We start from the raw sequence: 18,882 nt of genomic DNA, 5'->3' as shown, positions 1-18,882 counted from the left end.
ACGTTTCCTGTGTTGGAGCTAAAAATCAAGCTGAGTATATTTAGAGGCAACCCTAGCTGGAGGCTGAGGGTCTGAAGGGGACTGAGGATTTTACTGTTCCATAGGCCCACTGTGATCTCATTCTTGTGTTTGCTGTCCAGTGCCTCACACTCTCCCCTCAGCCCGGATCCTTTCTGATCTTCAGTTCATAAACCTTCTATTTGGCCAATGTTTGGGGGGAGGGAATTTCCCATCTGTGTGGATTGTTGAGGATCCAGGGCTCCAAATACACCTTATGGAAGGTGTGAGCCCTGTATTCCTGCCTTCAGTGTCCTTGGTGTCCCCTTGTCAGTGGTAGGAAACCCCACTTCATGCTGGGACTTTCAGATTGCTGTCCTCTGCTAAATTACCCATGTTCTGCTTTCTTGCTGACTTCAAAGGTTTTGTTACCATCTCTTACATGCCATTCCCTCCTCTCTGTTCTCTTTTCTAGGTGCTTTATGCTTAGCAGAATTTTTTTTTTTTTTTTAATCACTTTGGGAGTGCAGGAAGGAATGGAGGTAATTAGGACCATTTTCAATAGATTTTCAAAGGGGTCCGTGACTCCCCCAAAAGCTAGTAGTCATTCCATTGTGCTTATCAAGAGAGATTACAAAGTCTCTTTAGTTAGGCTTCTTTTTACATTGGAGAGTTTCTTAAAAGTAGGATTAGGTATTGCCCTAAAGTTATAGCAATAGAGTAGATGCTTTCTCAAGAAATGTTCTGATCTTAGCATTCAATCTTTATATTTTCCATGTGTGTTGGAAAACTGTTGAAATTTATTTTCATAATCACCAGAAGCATAATATTTGTGAGTATGTGCACCACCACACCAAATCTTGTAGAAGAAAGATATTCAATGGTCAAAAACATGGTAGACTTTCTGGGGTGATGGAAATGTCCTATATTTGATGGTTTGGATTATATAGATGTCTTGCATTTGCTAAAATTCATCAAATGGCATACCTGACATGTATTCATAAATTTTACCTAAAACAAAACACAAAATAACTACTCTCTTTCTCTTAAAAAAAAAAAAAAAAAAAGTTGGGGGTTGTGCCTGCGTGGCTCAGTCGGTTAAGCATCCTACTCTTGATTTTGGCTCACGTCGTGATCTCAGGGTAGTGAGATTGAGCCCTGGGCATAGAGCCTGATTAAGATTCTGGGCATGGAGTCTGCTTAAGATTCTTGCTCTCCCTGTCACCTGCCACACAACACCCCCTTCTCTCTCTGTAAAAAAAATAAACCAAAAAAAAACCGTAATCAAATACTAAATTCTAATTTAAATAAAAATACATGTAAGGAATGTCAAGAGTATATGAGAGTAGCTCTGTGAATTGTGAAAGGTCATGATTCTTTTTATTTCATGTCATAAAAATGGAAAAGTCTTAATTATGAATATGAAAATGTGCTCCTCAGGTACATTCTGACTACCCCTCCCTGCTCTTCCTCCTGTTTTGTCGAGCTATGCCGTACTGGTCACCAAACTGCAGATCTCTGAGAATGTTTGAAATTGTCTTATTTACTATCTAAAAATCCTTGGTATGTCCCAGTTCCTCTTATTTTGAGATTATTTCTAGATGTGTCTACTCTTTTCTGGCAAGTGGGCTTATTTTCATGTCATTTGAGATGAATGTACAGTTCCTTGGCTCTAAACTTGAGCTGACTTATAGATGTAGGATGGTCCAAGTGACTTATCAGCTGAATAAGAAACATGCAGAGAAGAATGGGCAAGGAATAATAGCATGGCCTCTGTCAGTCATTCTCTTTCAGATATTTTAACATCAGTGGGTAGATATTTTAACATATTTTCGGGGATCTCTATGTCCTAAGTCCCTTTTTCTAGATTCACTCAAAGGTAGGTTAGGAGCAGTTTACTCATTTCACAGGAGAGCAAAATACACACGGAGGTGGAGACCCATCCCGGTGAGTCAGTGTCAGGACCAGGATTAGAATTTTGCAAGCCAACCAACCATGGGCATAAGTGGGAGGGGGAGTGAGGAACGGTTTACTTCTAGTGACACTAACGAAGACAACTTAACTAGATTACAGGTTTAGAATGGCAAGACTTTGGACTGACTTAAGATTGAATCTGTTTTATCGTAGGTAAAAGAGAATCTGCTCTCGTGCAAGATGCTGTTGCACTGCAAAAGGGATGAGCTTCGGAAATTGTGGATTGAAGGAATTGAACATAAGCATGTCCTGAACCTGCTGGACGAGATTGAGAATATCAAGCAAGTGCCTCAAAAGCTGGAACAGTGCATGGCGAGCAAGCACTATCTCAATGCCACGGACATGCTGGTGAGAGGTCATTTCCGCTCAGCCGGGGGAGCCCTCGCTCTTGTTCCCGGAATGCTGGCTTTCAGGGAGCACATTACAAACTGCCCTCTTGGGGTTCACAGGCCCTTGCAGGTGAAGCCTCACAGGCTCCCTTCCTAATTCCAGTGTTGGAAATGGTAGGCGATTATTTATGTATTGTCTGCCTTTGGAACAATGGCAGGTCGTATAATGGTAAAAAAAAAAACCCGGTACCTCAGTCATGTTGGCATGGTAATGAGAGGTGTTTGAGTTTCCGAGGAAGATGGCTAATGAGTCCCATTTTATTTATTTATTTACTGATTTTTTTTTTTTTTTTAAAGGAGGCTCCATGCCCAGTGTGGGGCTTGAACTCACAACCCTGAGATCAAGAGCTGTGTGCTTTACTGACTGAGCCAGCCAGGCTCCCCTAATGAATCCCATTTTAAAGAATGAAGTCTGCATGAGAGACAACTTTAGGAGATTGATGGACTTGATGTTCTTCAAGTTCTTTGAAGGGATTGTTATGTGAGGGCTTAGGTTTTTTTTCCTTTAAATTGATGAGAAAGAAAATCTGGAGCAATAATTCTGGAAGGGACTTTTAAGCAAGAGTACTCTGCAGCCTGGCCTTTAGCCTCTGAGGCCATTCTGTTACTTTTTTCTTTTCTTTTCTTTTCTTTTCTTTTCTTTTCTTTTCTTTCTTTCTTTCTTTCTCTTTCTTTCTATTTTTTATTATTATGTTACTCACCATACATTACATCATTAGTTTTTGATGATACTTTTATTTTTTTAAAGTAAGCTCTACACCCAGTGTGGGGCTTGAATTCAAAACCCTGAGATCAAGAGTCACGTGCTCTACTGACTGAGCCAGCGGGCTGCCCCCATTCTGTTACTTTTTGAATTAGAAACAGATATTCAGAGAATGTTGCAACTGTTGGTGCATGTGGCTGAGTGTCAAGAAGATGAATAAAAAATAATATGTATCTTGTTACTTATTAAGACTAATTTCTCAGGGCTTGTGGCTCTTAGAGAGCTGCTCTATCTACCTCCCCTTTCCACACAAGCACCCCCACTGCCATCTGATTCAGAATTGTTTGGGGACTATAGAAGCCCTCTAGCAGATGACTTCATTTGGACTCTTTTTTCCACAATAGGTGAGCGTACCTTATCTTTGTTTCACCAAGTTAGATTGGCTGTTAACACTGGAAAAAATACTGAGGGGACTTGGTTGGAGAAGCAGGGTAAATCCTCCAAGTGGTTCCAGTTGAGATTTTCAAGAAGAATTTTGCCATAAGTCCTTCATAAGAAGCTTTTAAGGGAATTTGGTAACCAAGACGTGAGATATGCTATGATATTCTATCATATATTAAAACCTGGTTGTGTGATAGGAGTGAACAGTAAGCAGTTCACGTAATCTGTCAGCTAAAAGGACAGGAGTATATGTGGAATGCCACCTATATGTTCCTTCTGCCTGTTGTCTTCAGTGTTCTCCTGTAGACTGTTTTTTCCACATGTGGGTGGGGTTTGGGGGTTTGGGAGAGAAGAAGGGGTGTGGGCTGTGGCCTGTAGCTTTCAAGCTTTGCAGAGGAAAATTTTTTAATTAAAAAAGATGGGAGTAGGGTCTAGGTTGGGTCAGCTTGAGTACTATGATTGTCAGTTCCAATTAAAATTATGTGGTTGGGGGGAGTGGGGATCTGGGGAGTGGGGTGGGAAGGAAGAGCAGTTACCTCCAGAAAGAGGTGAGTATATGAGTTATGTTTTCCAGAAGTTCCTTCCCCCCCCCCGTTTGTTGTTTATATATTCTGGATACTAATCTTTCGCCAGTTGTGTTTGAAATATCTTCTCCTAGTTGGTGGTATATCTTTTTACTTTGTTTATGAAGCCTTTTGTTACAAAGAAGTATTAAAATTTAATGCAATAAAATTTTTTTCCTTTATCCAGTTTTTTTTTTTTAGAATAATCATTTTATTTTCAGTTTTTTTTCAATTTTTTGAAAGAGAGAGAGCATGAGTGGCAGGGGGAGGGGTAGAGGGAAAGGGAGAGAGAGAGAGAATCTTAAGCAGGCTCCACGCCCAGTGTGGAGCCCTGAGATGATGACCTGAGCGGAAATCAAGAGTTGGACGCTTAACTGACTGAGCCACCCAGGTGCTCCATATCCAATTTTTATTTCAAGAATTTTTTTTTCTATCCCAGTGTCATATAGAGAATCTACTATGTCTTTTTTAATCTGTTTGGAATCTGTTTCCCTGTATGGATGAACTAGGGATCTAATTTTATCTTCTGTATAAATAGCCACATGGCTCAGACCATTTGCTGAGTTTATTTCCTCCTGACTTCTAATGCCATCTTGGTCACATATCAAGTTTTCATGTATGCATGGGTCTGCCCCTGAGCTCTTTGTTTTGTTCAGTTGGTCTTGTTTATATCTGCACCAAAACCATGCTGTTTTAATTACTATTATCTTATGATATATCTTGATTTTAGCAGGTGGAGACGTTCCCTCACCTTGCTTTTCAGAATTATATGTGCTATTCTTGGCCAGTTACTCTTCCATATGAATTTTAGTATCAACTTGTCCACATTCCTCAAAAAGTGTCATGAGATTGATTCACTTTGTAAGAATTTCATCTTTGTACTATTGAGTCTTTTCAGTGAGTAGGTCTCATTTATTGATGTCTTCATTTATGTTCCATATAATAATGCTTAGTAATGTATTGCCTAGAGGTATTAAATATATTATTTCTTGCTTTTGCATTTTTTAGAACAGTGGTTTTTTATTAATGACAACTTCTAGTTATTTGTTGCTAATGTAGGGATGTGATAGATGTTGTTTAATTGATCGTATTTCCCTGAACCTAATCCCAATCCTGTCTGCCTGGAAAATGATGATTTATTTTTTAAGGCTTGGCTCAAATTTCGTTAGCTCTCTGAATGTCCCAGGTGATTAGCTGCTTTTCTCTTTTCACAAAAAAAATGAGGTATTGTTTTTATTGTGGTAAGAATAGTTAGCCTGAGTAGGTGCTTTTTCTGTTTGTTTCCATAAGCTGCATGTACTTCCTTGTAATACAATTGCTTTTGTTTATATGGTAGGTCATTGAGGGCAAGGACTATATCTTATTTATTTTTGTCTGCCCTGTTCTTAGCATAGTGCGCCTCATCTAGTTAGGGTTCACAGATCATTAGCCAAATGGGTAACTATGGGAAAGACTTTAATATACTAAACAGATAGTAGGGTGTTTCCTCTCTAGGGGCTCTGGTCTGATTTTTCTCTGGTTTCAGTGTTTGTTTTAACAGCAAGTTTCTCTAGTTTCCAACCTTTCTTTTTCGCAATATTTAAATGAACAACAAACAATAATTACAATAACAGCTAATATGTATTGAGTTTTCATTATGTTCTGTTACTACTTCAAGTCTGTTACACTTGTTAACACATTTAATTCTTGCAATAACCCTATGAGAGAGAGGTTTCTGATATGACCCCTATTTTCCAGACGAGGTAGTTGCTTTGCATGATCTGAGGAGTTGGCTTATCCTAATATACAATGACGATTTCATGAAGGTAGGATTCAAGGTGTGCTTAAAAGGTTGGACATTTCTTTCAATTTGGCCCTTTGTATTTGAGTGAATAGTAAGGTCTATAATTGCTCTTTCATTGGACTTCCTATAAAAAAATTATCACATTTCCTTTCCCCATGGTTATGTGATATTAGAAGTGAAATCTACTTAAGGCATCTCAAGGGTCCAAATGAAGAATCTGCTAAAAGACATCAGAGGAAAGTGAAGACAAAAACTCGAGTCTTCCAGGGGGCGCCTGGGTGGCTCAGTCGTTAAGCGTCTGCCTTTGGCTCAGGTCATGATCCCAGAGTCCTGGGATTGAGCCCCGCACGGGGCTCCCTGCTCCGCGGGAAGGCTGTTTCTCCCTCTCCCACTCCCCCTGCTTGTGTTCCCTTTCTCGCTGTGTCTCTCTCTCTCAAATAAATAAATAAAATCTTTAAAAAAAACAACAAAACAAAACTTGAGTCTTCCGAAACTCTCCGATTTCCCTGGATTTGTTTATCAAAAGATTTTTCATTTCCATGGTAAGGCAGGTGCAGATGGCCAGTAATTTAATCCCTACTCAGGTTCATAAATCCAGGGTAAATAAATCAGTTGTGACCCATGGCTCTTGTCAGCTCCTGCAATTCCTGCTTCACCCTCACACTGCTCTGAAAGCTATAGACTTGGCTTCTAGATGGGATATTTATTTCTTCTTTTGATATGATAACCTGAGTATTGCATAAATAATTAAATTGTCATGACAGGGAATGTCTGCAAATAGGCATGGCCTTTTGTTTCCTTCTTCAAGGTAAACAGCTGCTGTTAGCTTATGAAAAGCTAACAGTGGTCCAACAAGAAGCCTGTATCCGTCGCATTGAAATCAGAGACTTGATTAATATTGTAGCCTGTAGCTTTGTGATATGTAGGGTTTAAATTAGACCTTTGCAGTCATTGTGCTGGGTTGATGCAAGCACATTAATGACATAATTTCTGGTTGCTGCATCACATTTCTGCAGTCTGTCCTTTGTATTCCACTCACATTAATTGAAGTAATTTTGCCAGTGAAGCGTGTTTCAAACCTCTGCATTTAAATTGAAATTTTAATTCCCTTATTGTCTTGAAAAGACGGCTGAAGATGCCTTGTTACAGGTTTCATTATCACTCAAAACACTCCAGCTGCTGGTTCTAATGTACAATGACTGATTAATTCTGGGAAGAATTATTAATATAAGAATAGCAGCTTCTTCCCAGTGGCATGAGCTAACCAGGAAGGGATTTGATGATAGTTAATATTTTTATGAACTTTTTTAAAGGAAAATTTATGGGGAAGTCTGCATCAGACTAAAACTGCACAGATGCGCTTTGAAAACCACTTACACAAGTTCCGATTTATCAACCCATAGAAGTCCATTCATAAATGTGTTCTATCAGTGGAAAGTAAGCCAGTGCGAGTGGTTTTGAAGCACTTTGGCTGACAGTCACAGGGCCTGTGGCTAAATTTTTTCATTCCTAAGTCTTCCTGAGATGGTCAAGATTTTTAATGTCTCTTACTCATTTATTTACATTTTTTAAAAAAAGTCATAGCTGTCTAGTATGTATAGTGAGATAAGGATTATTATAATAATAACTAATATTTATGTAGTTGCCTTCTTCCCAGGGAATCCCAGAGATGCCTTGAGAGAATGGTGTGGTGGAAATAGATCTCACACTGTGAAAATGTGGCCACAACTGGCAGAGAGGGAGTAAGGCAGCTTCTTAGTTGCATAGTTTTCTAAGCTCCTATGATAAAAAGACATTTGTAGTATTTTCAGCTCACAAGATCCTTTGCATTTGTTGGATAACAATCAAGATTGTGAATGTCAGCATGGGTCTTAGCGTGGGTCAGATGGACCTGTGCTTGAATCTGGCTTTGACTTCTACTAGCTGAATGACTTGGGGCTAATGATTCAATTTGACTTTGCTGAAAGTTGGAGTTGAGAATTACATGTACTCCCAAGTGTTGTTGAAGGGATTAAATGAGATACTAAGCTATTTATGTAAAGTCCGCACAGTATACACAGTAAATGCTTAGAAATGTTGTTTATAATGAATTGATTAACTGATACTCTAAGAAGGGCATGGTGATTGCTGCCATGTTATAATTTCAAAAACTGGTCAGAGGTGGCCTTGCTTTGAGCTGATAGATTTGAAGTAGGGCTGGCTAGGTTAAGCATTATTGATTCCTTCTTCCCTCAAATGGACATCTATCTGAATGAAAGACTACCCCACACTTTATTTTATTTTTTTTTTAAGATTTTATTTATTTATTTGACAGAGACACAGCGAGAGAGGGAACACAAGCAGGGGGAGTGGCAGAGGGAGAAGCAGGCTTCCCGTGGAGCAAGGAGCCCGATGTGGGGCTCGATCCCAGGACCCTGGGGATCATGACCCGAGCCAAAGGCAGACACTTAACCGACTGAGCCACCCAGGCAGCCTTACCCCACACTTTATACAAAAGAGTTCCTGCAGGAAGAGATAAGATTTTTCTCCAAAAACAAGTCTAGTCTGATCTAACACATGCACTGAAAGGTGATCAGGACCCCAAAGTTCTTTGCCATATATTTGGGATTTGACATGGACAAATTTCAGATTCTGTGCCCATCACCTTTTTGGCCTACTTTAAGTATATGTTCATAGGGTGCTTACTGTCTAATTATAAGCGATGCAATTCGTCAGTAAACTGCCTAGGATCAGTTTGTTGCAAAATCTACTCTTAGGTAACTAAATGTATTTTTCTGCTAGTATTGTAACTGGATATAAGCCAGTTCACTATTGGAGGGTGCTTATCAATAATGTTGATTTTAGTGTTATAAAGTAGTTGATGTTAAGCTATTCTTTCTGTCAGTGCTTAGGTGGCAGGACCAGTGGAACAGTGAGATTGTTCTTTTTGCTGCCATTAAAACTGTGTCATTAGCAAATAGATGAATTCTTTCCTCAGACTGTGGGCAGGGAAGGGGTGATCATGCATCCACTATCAAATGATTAATGTACAAGAAAGAAAAAGGGGGCCAAAGTGCACATCCTTTCATCTGGTCTGAGAGTTTCGAAGATCTCACAGGACTGTTTTTTCTCATTATGACTGTGGGAATGGTATTGAGGTGAAAGCTCTATAAATATCGAGAGCTGGAACATTCTAGTGAACTTATTGGACTTAACCTGAAAGTGGTAAGTGACTGCAAAAATGTTTCAATATTCCATATAGATTTCTCTACACATGGTAAAAAATATATCCGTGATCAATAACGAAATAGCCACCATTAAGCCCATCTGTTTCTGGTGTAGTATATTGATTTGAAAGACCAATGCCAATATTCTATACTAATAACAGGGAAGAATTGGGCACATGTTTTGATAGACTTACAAAGAATGGGATGGTGCCATTGTTGATCACTTGTGTTGTTGGTATACATATCTGAATGTGGCCTTAACCTTGAAGGAACTTACATGCTAATAAGGAGAGACAGATGAACAAGTAGTGTCTTGTATCAGGATGAGCATGACAAGAAATGGGGACCAGGAATATTGGGGACGGGGTGGGGTAGTATGGTTGGCTGTTTAAATAAGGTGGTCAGCTGTAGCTGCTTTGAACTGTACTTGAGACCCCTTCATTCCCTCAAACACCCCATCTTTTCAAAGAGGTTTAGGAAGAGCTGAAAACAAATTTATTAAACGAGAAACCTTGGTGTTTGTCTAAAATTAAATGAGTTGCCTTTGTGTGGCAGCTTCATTTTACTCCTGGAGAGTAAAAGTACAGGGCTTGTAAACTACTTTTGTTGGTGCTCAATGCCCTTTTTTTTAAAATATTTGTTTTTGAAGGCTAGGGTTTCTAAAAGCCACACTGATAGGCACCGGGTTATTGTATTAACTTTCCTTCCCTTTTAGTTTGCTGTTTTATCTGCTCTTCTTTGCCTGTTTTATTTTAAAGCACATAGAAATTCTGTTAGATTGCACTAAACCTCATAAGGTTCAGCAGTTTTCAGTTGGCTCGCTTGGCTGTAGGACAGTGATTCCCAAACTGTGCATTAGGGACTCCTTCAAGAATTCTAAAGCCCAGGTCATACCCTACACTGATGACATTGAAATCTGTGGTGGTGGACACTAGCTTCAGTAATTTGACATTATCCAGGTGATTCCAACGTACAGATAAATTTGGAGCCGTAGATTTAGGGTATAGCCTATCTGTGCTGTGCAACAGAGTAATTGTCCTCGACTTCATTTAACACCAGCTCTAAGGAGTTAGAAACCACTTATTTGCATATGACAGACATCACAGGGTAGTTGATACTACCTGGGCAGATGGGCAGATGTTGTAGTTTGAAGTTGCTTTGTTGCCATCCTCTGTTGTGGATTCTGGATAGAGCTGACGAGTATTTGGCTCTTACTCTGGAATTACAGCCTGATGATTTGGTCAATAGGAGCATTGTTAAATGGTTACATCAGATGCTGTCCAGGTTTGGGCTGACTTGAACTCTTTAGGGCTCCCCATTGGTGCTCTAATTCCTGCATTCTTACTGTGGTTTCTTATCTGACATCGCTGGGATTTCATGGGTTGAAATTGGGGCACAAATTGACTTATTGACAAGTGGTGGCTGTGTACATTGTGGTATAGTGCAAACAAAATGGATTTAGAAGCTAGACGTTCTTAATTCCAACCCTGACTCAGCATCTCACCAGTTCTGTGAGCTTAGACAAATCACTTTCTCTCCCTGTTTTGTCGTGTTCTCTTCTGTAGAGTCGATATACACATACCCTGTCTAGGTTATAGAATGGCTGTGAGAATAAAAATGAAGTTTTGTAAGGGTACAGTGCTTTGTAAAACGTAAGGCAATATACAAATTTAAAAAAGTGTAAGTAGCATCATTACTACCACACAGTGCCAGGTAAGAGAAAAAGCAGTCATCTGGGACTTGTTTATACTGAGCAGCCTTTCTCTCCTGGAGCTACCATCACTAATGCATACATGTTGTTTTAATCAGATTACCTGTGTGTGCACACATGTTTATACACTTTAGTCTGTAGGAGGAATAAACTCAGGCAAGAATAATACACAAGTCCTTTGCTGACCTCCTCCGTCATATGCTGGGTTTCAGCCTCACATATGGACTCGCTTGAACAGGTTTCTGATTGGTCAATCTGTGGCCACATGGGGACCCTATATATATATAAATTGGTGCAGTTGATGACGCATGTTGTTGATGGGAGCGCTCTATGTCAACTTGACTATGATCTGAGAAGGCGGATTGGTAGCTTTTGCTTGGCTTGACGAGATAGGAGGAGCTTGTTGGAGTCTGGCTTCTCTTAGATTCATCCCAGTACCAATGACTTGTTCCTAGCCTGAAAATGCAAAAAGCCATATTCCTCTCACATTCCTTTGTAGGATTTTAATAGTTGATGTTAGTAAAGAGCTGTGTAAGTGCTGAGCACTTCTAATGGATTTGGGGATCTTGGAGGGTGGGCGAAATTGTCTTGATTTAAGTGTGAGCCTGCAGTGACTTTCAGAGACCTTTGCCAACTCTGTAACTGTTTCTTGCCCCAGAATAACAAATAAGATGACAGGAAGTGACTTTGGGACACTTGTCAAATGAGGGTATCTTTCCTTAGTGGTCTCTTCTCTTGTATTTTGGAATAGAAACCTAGGATTTAATGCTGTCTTTATGGAGCACTGATGGGAATTGAGAATTGGAGGGACCATAAGATTAGGAACAGTGAAGGATTTTTGTGTGTGTGATCTTTTCCATAAGCAATTAAAATTCTTAATTGTCTCTTAAGGTGTTAGGTATAGTTTAATTTCATCAGGAAGTAATTGTGAACTGATCCGTTATAAGTCCATTTCGAACAAATAAGGCTCTTAATTTGGCATTATGTATTAGAAGCCCTAAATATGTGCAATATTTTGGACTTGGAATTCTACTTCTAGAGTGTTAAGGAAAGAGTTAAGAATTTTAATTATGTGATAATTATCCTTGTATACATTTTTTTTATCACAGGAAGATATGTGAAGATAAAAGAATAGCAATTACTTAGTATGGGGAAATGGTTTAAGTCATTTGTGGAATATTCAGTTTATGGGTATGAACGCTAAAAATATGTTGGGTAATGGGCAGATGTTTCCAATATATGGCCAAACGGAAAACGCATATTTAAAAATAATAATACTTTTTAAAACTTTGTGTGGAAAAACAGTTGGAAGGAATCAGGTTAAAATGTATTTTACTTGATTAGTGAGAATGTGGACCATCTTTTTCCTTTGTGATTTTGTGGATTTCAAGTTTTCTTGATCACGTATTTTTACAATTTGGAAGAAAAACAAAGGTTAAGAAACATACATTTCTGGGCCTTTTTTTTTTTAAAACCTGTGAGATTAGGGTGGGATCCCAGTCCTAACAGCCTTTTAAGGTCTCTTACAATAGAAAATACAGTATTTCATTTTTCAGATACTGTCCTTCTGTGAGGCTTGGACTGATGGAATATCTTACAAGACCTGCCACCCCTACTTTACAAGAGGATAAAAACAAAGATTTTTGCTTAAGTTATGGGAATTATTTGTGGTGGAATGTCCCGATGTTGAGGAAAAAACAAAAATCAAAAGAGGTGGAAGGCCCAAAGAAGACTTAATAGCTTAGTCAAATGGTACGCTTTTAGAACAAGCCCGTGTCTCACAGCAGTGGTGGGTTGAGCTCTGTGGTGAAACCTGCAGTCACATTGGATCTCTCATGGGTTTTGTTTTCCAAGATAGATTTGAAGATACTTTAAAGAAGAAATTCACAAGTGAAAGAAAGGGCTTTTCTTTGACAGCGCTGTAGGCCCCCCTCCGTTTATTCACTTATCAATAACTTCATCTCATTTGCTTTATCCTGTAAATTCCATTAGCTCCCCGGCAGTCTATTGCATTAAGCCTTTTCTACCTAATATTGCCTCATTTACATTGACACATGCTTGACCTCAGCCCTTCTCCTCTCTTTGCTAATGCACCAACAAGCACTGATACCTCTCTGGAGCATTATCATTTGGTTGTTAGCACAACTAATAACAGCCCTTCATTTGAACTAATGAAGGTTTATTAAATAAAAACATGTAATAACCCTGGCAGTAATGAAAGGGAATGGCAGTAGACAGCATCCTGTTTTTAATGGTGAGAGCATGCTGAGTCTGCATTATAGGTATTGGGTTTCCAGAGGGAGCAGGGGCACCTGAATGGGGCTGATCAATATTCTGTTAGCAAACTGACTTTAAGAATGGGCATTTTTGATTGCCTGATTTGATCACTGTGGATTGGCTGCAGGCTGAGGAGTTAGGGTGGAAAAAAGTGTTCTTGCTCCAGGCTCTTGGCCTTGCCCTGTGCTGCAGCTTTCTTGGGAAGTCTGTCCTAAGTTCCAAGCTGTCAATAGCCTGGAGGCCTGCAGTCAATGGCAAAACAGAACCATAGGGAGCCAAATCTCCAGGAAAGCTGGGATCAGGGATTCTGTTTTTCTTATAGATCCCCTAAGACTCCTCTAAACCTCCACTATAGTCCTGGGCCTTGAATGGATTCCCTCATTCTGCTTTGTATGCCCCACACTCTGCCTCCTAATGTCCCTCTCCTCCCATTTCCCCCAACCTTTTTGTATGAAGAGGAGTCTAAGCCATCCTCTGCATATGTCCCCTGTGGTGGCTGGTGTCCTGTTACAAACACAGGTCAAGTGGAGGTTGCTTTCAGTTTATGTTTAAGAGGATTTTGTTCAACAAAATCCTTTGGGGTCACATGTTTGTGGTTTTATGTCATATGTGTGTGTGTAGTTTCCTAGCTTCTGTGATGCAACTGAATACGTAGGGTTCTATTATAAAGGCCACAGTGCCCTACAACAGCACTGTGATGTCCTAGATGCATCAAAGCTTTTAGATCTCCTAAAACTAATAGAATAAACCCTATGAAACAGTCAATACTGGGTCATTTTTGACTTGTAAAAACAGTTTCCTACGGTTCAAATTCCAAACTAATATATGAAAGATATTGTGTTTTTGTTTTGGCGAGAGTTTAAAGCTGTGTTTAGTTATTGTTGGTTTTTTTGGTTTTTGGTTTTTTAAAAATTCCTGTCTGATAGCCAAATTTCTGCTTGGGCAATGGGGTGTAGCAAAATGGAAATGTTTGTAAGTGATTGATCTGGGATTCTTGGTGATAAACATCTTCAGTGCTTGTGTAAAGGTGGGTATGGCTCATTCTGCAATCAGAAGGAGACTTCGTGTCCGTCTAGGACTCCCTGAGCCTGAATGTGGAGACTTTTGGGTGGAGGCTGTCTTGTGGAGCCACCAGAGTGTCTTCTAGCAGTTCGGGGCCCGGGTGGCAGCTGCCTACTGGCCTGGGCACTAAGTCAATGTCAGATTCCAAGGCCCGCTTCTTTTGTTCATAGCCAAAGGTTTCTGGTATTCTTAGTTGAGACTGTTGCAACAATTTACTTACTTACCTAAGTATAGGAAGGGAGAAGGTATCCGTTCTCTGGAATAGCCTAATTTCATATCTTTTTACTGTTACTGCATCTGTAAGTTGAGCCAAGGCAACATTTTCAGAATGGTTATGTTGTCTCCCTAGAAAAACAGTTCCTTAAGGGAGACATACAGATCTATTGAAAAGTGATAAAACATTTTGGAACCATGTAATTATTGGAGTCCTGAAGGAAATACTTATTTTGGACTCAACAGTGGCAACACATTTGCTTTCTTTAGGGGGGAACATGATTGCCAAAATAAGCATTTTCCTTAGTTAGCAGATGGTTTAGTTAGAAACGGTTACTAATGTAAGTTACCGTTGTGTCTCTCCCCTCCCCCAACTAAAATAATAATAATAATAATAAAAGATCAGTAGTTTCTTTTCTAGTATCTCTTCAATGAAACAGCTGTCGAGAATGGCCAACTTTGGTGTTCCTCCAAAACATTTCTGTTAGTTCATGTTAAAGCACAAAACTAGATCTTTTTACCTCTTCAACTTGAGTGAGATTAGCAGAAGACAAACACCTAACTATGAAACAATAATTTTGTACTTTAAACTAGAATGAAATTGAAAAAATAGACATTTGGGAAAGAAAATTTAAGGGTCCTATAGTTCGTAATCACAAAGATGGCCTTTGTTGTAAACTTAGCTCTCAGCTCAAGGTAAACTTTTTTGCAATACCAGGTAATTCCTGATTATGTGCATTTTAACCGTACCTTTCACATACTTAGTTATGGAAACATTTTTAGGGATTTCCGTTTTCTTCCAGTGGATAGGTTTCTAGTAGCAAAACATGCTGTCCTGTTCAGTATCATGTATTAAAACATTTTGTAAATGCTAGCTTATTTTCATAATCCTAAAGGACAGGTTTTTTAAGTCTAGAACGGAGTTCTGTTATCTAAGCGGTTTCCAGCTGTGGTGAGTAGAATACTAATGTTTGATTAGGTGGTAATAGGAGTTGTATGAAAACATTCCCTGCTTGTAGTATCTCCCCCAACCCCATCATTTTATTTTTGAAAATATGTGTAAGAAAACTTCCAGATCATTTAATTGGCTCATTATGTATTAATCTACCTTTAAGAGATGGTGTGGCCTATCTGAGAATTCTGGGTCATACTAGAGATCATTCGGGGTATGAGTGTATGTTATTCCATCTGTGATAGAGGTATAGACAGCACTTAGTGAACTGCTGTATTGCATGTTATCTATTTGATTTTTTATCTGAATGTCTTGTTCTGTAGTAATATATATTTGATGTTACATGTCACACTTAAAAACCCAGTTTTAATAATTTCTTACAGCAACTCCCCTGTGAGACCATTTTAGACCATTTTGTTGCTGTCTAATCCAACTGCATCTCTTGAATTCTTGTTAATGTTTCATCAGTGGTATTTAAAAAGTGCTCTGTAGACATTAAATTTAGGAAACAGTGAAATGATTCATAAAATGACCACATTAAAAAAACACAACTCTTTAGTTGTATTTTTACCAGTAGTTATGTATATCTAAATGTACGTGGATATTTAATGATTTTTTTTAAGACTTTAAGTAATCTCTATGCCGCATGTGGGGCTTGAACTTAGAAACCCGAGGTCCAGTTGCATGCTCCACTGACTAAGCTGGCCAGGAGCCCCATTTGAAATGTTTTGATATGTGCAGTGCAGTGGCATTAAGAACATTTACATTGTGCAACCATCACTACCTTCCATCTCCGAACTTTTTCATCTTCCCAAACTGCAACTGTGTACCCGTTAAACAATAACTCCCCTTTTCCTCCCTCCCCACAGCTTCCAGAAACCGCTATTCTACTTTCTGTCTCTATGAATTTGCCTACTCTAGGTACATGATGTAAGTGGAATCATACAGTATTTGTCCTTTTGTGTCTGGCTTATTTCACTTAGCTGAATGTTTTCAAGTTCTACCCATGTTGTAGCGTGTTGCTACCACTCTTTTAAAAAAATTTTTTTATTTAAATTCAATTTAGTTAACAAAATGTATTATTAGTTTCAGGGGTAGAATTTAGTGATTCATCAGTTGCATAAAACACCCAGTGCTCATCACATCAAGTGTCCTCCCCAGTGTCCATCACCCAGTTACCCCATCCCCCCACCCACTTCCCCTCCAGCGATCTTAGTTTGTTTCCTGTAGTGAAGAGTCTCTTCGGTTTGCCTCCCTGTTTTTATCTTACTTTATTTTTCCTTCCCTTCTCCTATCTTCATCTGTTTTGTTTCTTAAATTCCACATGTGAGTGAAATCATATGGTATTTGTCTTTCTCTGACTTATTTCGCTTAGCATAATACTCTCTCGTTTCATCCACGTCGTTGCAAATGGCAACATTTCTTTCTTTTGATGGCTGAGTAATATTCCATTGTATATATGCACCACATCTTTTTTATCCATTCATCTGTTGATGGACATCTGGGCTCTTTCCATTTTTTGGCAGTTGTGGACATTGCTGCTATAAACATTGGGGTGCACGTGCCCCTTTGAATCACTGTTTTTGTATCCTTTGGATAAATACCTAGTAGCAGCAATTGCTAGGTCTTAGGGTAGTTCTATTTTTAACTTTTTGAGGAACTTCAAAACTGTTTTCCAGAGTGGCTGCACCAATTTGCATTCCCACCAACAGTGTAAGAGGGTTCCCCTTTCTCTGCATCCTCACCAACATCTGTCATTTTCCTGACTTGTTAATTTTAGCTATTCTGACTGGTGTGAGGTGGTATCTCAATTGTGGTTTTGATTTATATTTCCCTGATGATGAGTGATGTTGAGCATCTTCTCATGTGTCTGTTAGCCATTTGTATGTCGTCTTCTGACAACTATTTTCTTAAAATCAGTTTTAGTACCACTTAGTAAGATTAGAGTAGGGGAGGACAATGACCTTGCCTAGCTTTCATAATTATAGCTTTTAATAAGTGAAGGCCAGAAAATTAGAGCACCGTATTTTCATATAAAAAGAAGACTATGCTGTCTTCTCTGTGGTAAATTCTTCAAGTCTTTGAAACTCTAAGACTAATCTTGATTATATATATTAATTGTACTTCTATTTTGGGTCCAAAAAACATATTCAGAAAGTTTGTCATCTAACTGGTTATAATGGTTCTATGAACAAACAACACTTTACTGGAAATGTAGCATTAGCAATGTTAGTAACATCTTGTGAGGTTTCTTTATCCACAGAATAATGTGGATAAAATCCAGAGATTTTATCAAAATCCACAGATTCTGTTAAAAATCTAATTTCAGTGAGCACTCAGTATGTGCCAGGCACTGTGGTAAGTGCTTTACCTATATTTAAAAAAAAAAAAAATTAAGTGGCTTTGAAAGTTGATATTATCCTATAATTTTGTATTTGGAACATGAACTGTTTGGGTTAAAAATCTTCATGCAAATTCCTACAAACAAATTGAGTGTGGATGTGCAGTGGGTGGTTTTTAAGCTTAAATATCTCAGCTGGATTTAATTACCTTAAGGGATAAGGCTACATGATGGGCCAGTGGCTTACCAAATTATTTTTCATTTTCTGGATCTTGATGTCACTAAAGGTTAATGCATCCTTTTTTCTCTGTTAGAGACCCAAGTTAAAATCCATTTTAGAGCATAAGTGTAAATGAATTTGTTGTTGTTTTTCCTCCTTGGGGACACAGTGGTCATTTTGTGCGGCTGCTTTTCCATTTGGAATCATTGGCAGCTTGCATGAGGCCCAGGGGCTCTTGTCCCATGGGCAGTTGCAAGTCAGCATGAAAATGAACCGGCAGGCTGCAGGGGGCAGAGCTGGCCTAAGGCTTGTCACTTTTTCATGCCTTGATTCTTTCTTGGTTAACTTAAAGAAACTTATTTGCTACTGACATTTGATCATAGCACATCACAAAACAGGTGATGTGTTTGTGGGTAAGCCATTGCATTTTCCTACTTGTCTAAGGCCAGTTTGTATTTGGCAGCTGCAGGCTTTCTGTATTCACTGTCCACGTGCTCCCAAATGACCTTGTATACTGGTGTGGGTCTGTGGTCAACCCTCTGGATTGTTGGTATGTTTCGTGGCTTTTATTATTTATAAAAATATTTATATCACTAATTACATTTATTGTTTTTACCCTGAAGTATTATTTGTTATTGCCTTTATCTGTACCTTTTAGGAATATTTACAAGTATAACCTAAGTAGGGAATGGTCATAGCACAGGAATCCCTTTGGGGAGCTTGGTAGGGCTCTTTTCCCTCTGAGTTCAGCTGGTAGTCCTCTTTTCTATTTATAACTACTACTACTACCAGGACTATTATTATTACATTCTTTGTGTTTCTCTCTTGCTTTTATTTTTCTCCTAAGGAATAGTACCTAGAGTATACTCTTCTCATTGTTATTTTCTTTAAAAAAAAAAAAAATAGATCTTGGGGTGCCTGGGTAACTCAGTTAGGCGTCCATCTATTGATCTCAGCTCAGGTATTGATCTCAGGAATGTGAGTTCAAGCCCCATGTTGGGCTCCACACTGGGTGTGGAGCCTACTTTAAAAAATATATATATATCGGGC

At 38.9% G+C, this 18,882-nt stretch overlaps 1 protein-coding gene across 1 annotated transcript in view; it reads left to right on the top strand.

Annotated features, from left to right (window-relative positions):
• Window positions 1–18,882, top strand: part of EXOC4 (exocyst complex component 4) — a 675,757-nt gene that overhangs the window by 30,172 nt on the left and 626,703 nt on the right. The window contains exons 3-5 of the mRNA XM_081800909.1: window positions 2,125–2,444; window positions 4,879–4,964; window positions 6,659–6,772. Coding sequence (XP_081657035.1) covers window positions 2,125–2,444; window positions 4,879–4,964; window positions 6,659–6,772 — 520 coding nt within the window. The remainder of the gene's footprint in view (window positions 1–2,124; window positions 2,445–4,878; window positions 4,965–6,658; window positions 6,773–18,882) is intronic.

The sequence above is a fragment of the Leptonychotes weddellii genome, chromosome 12, assembly GCF_054177405.1.
Source record: "Leptonychotes weddellii isolate Sample4059 chromosome 12, ASM5417740v2, whole genome shotgun sequence".
Classification (NCBI taxonomy): Eukaryota; Metazoa; Chordata; class Mammalia; order Carnivora; family Phocidae; genus Leptonychotes; species Leptonychotes weddellii.
The sequence above is the reverse complement of the archived record's forward strand: the minus strand, read 5'-3'. Positions and strand labels throughout refer to the sequence as shown.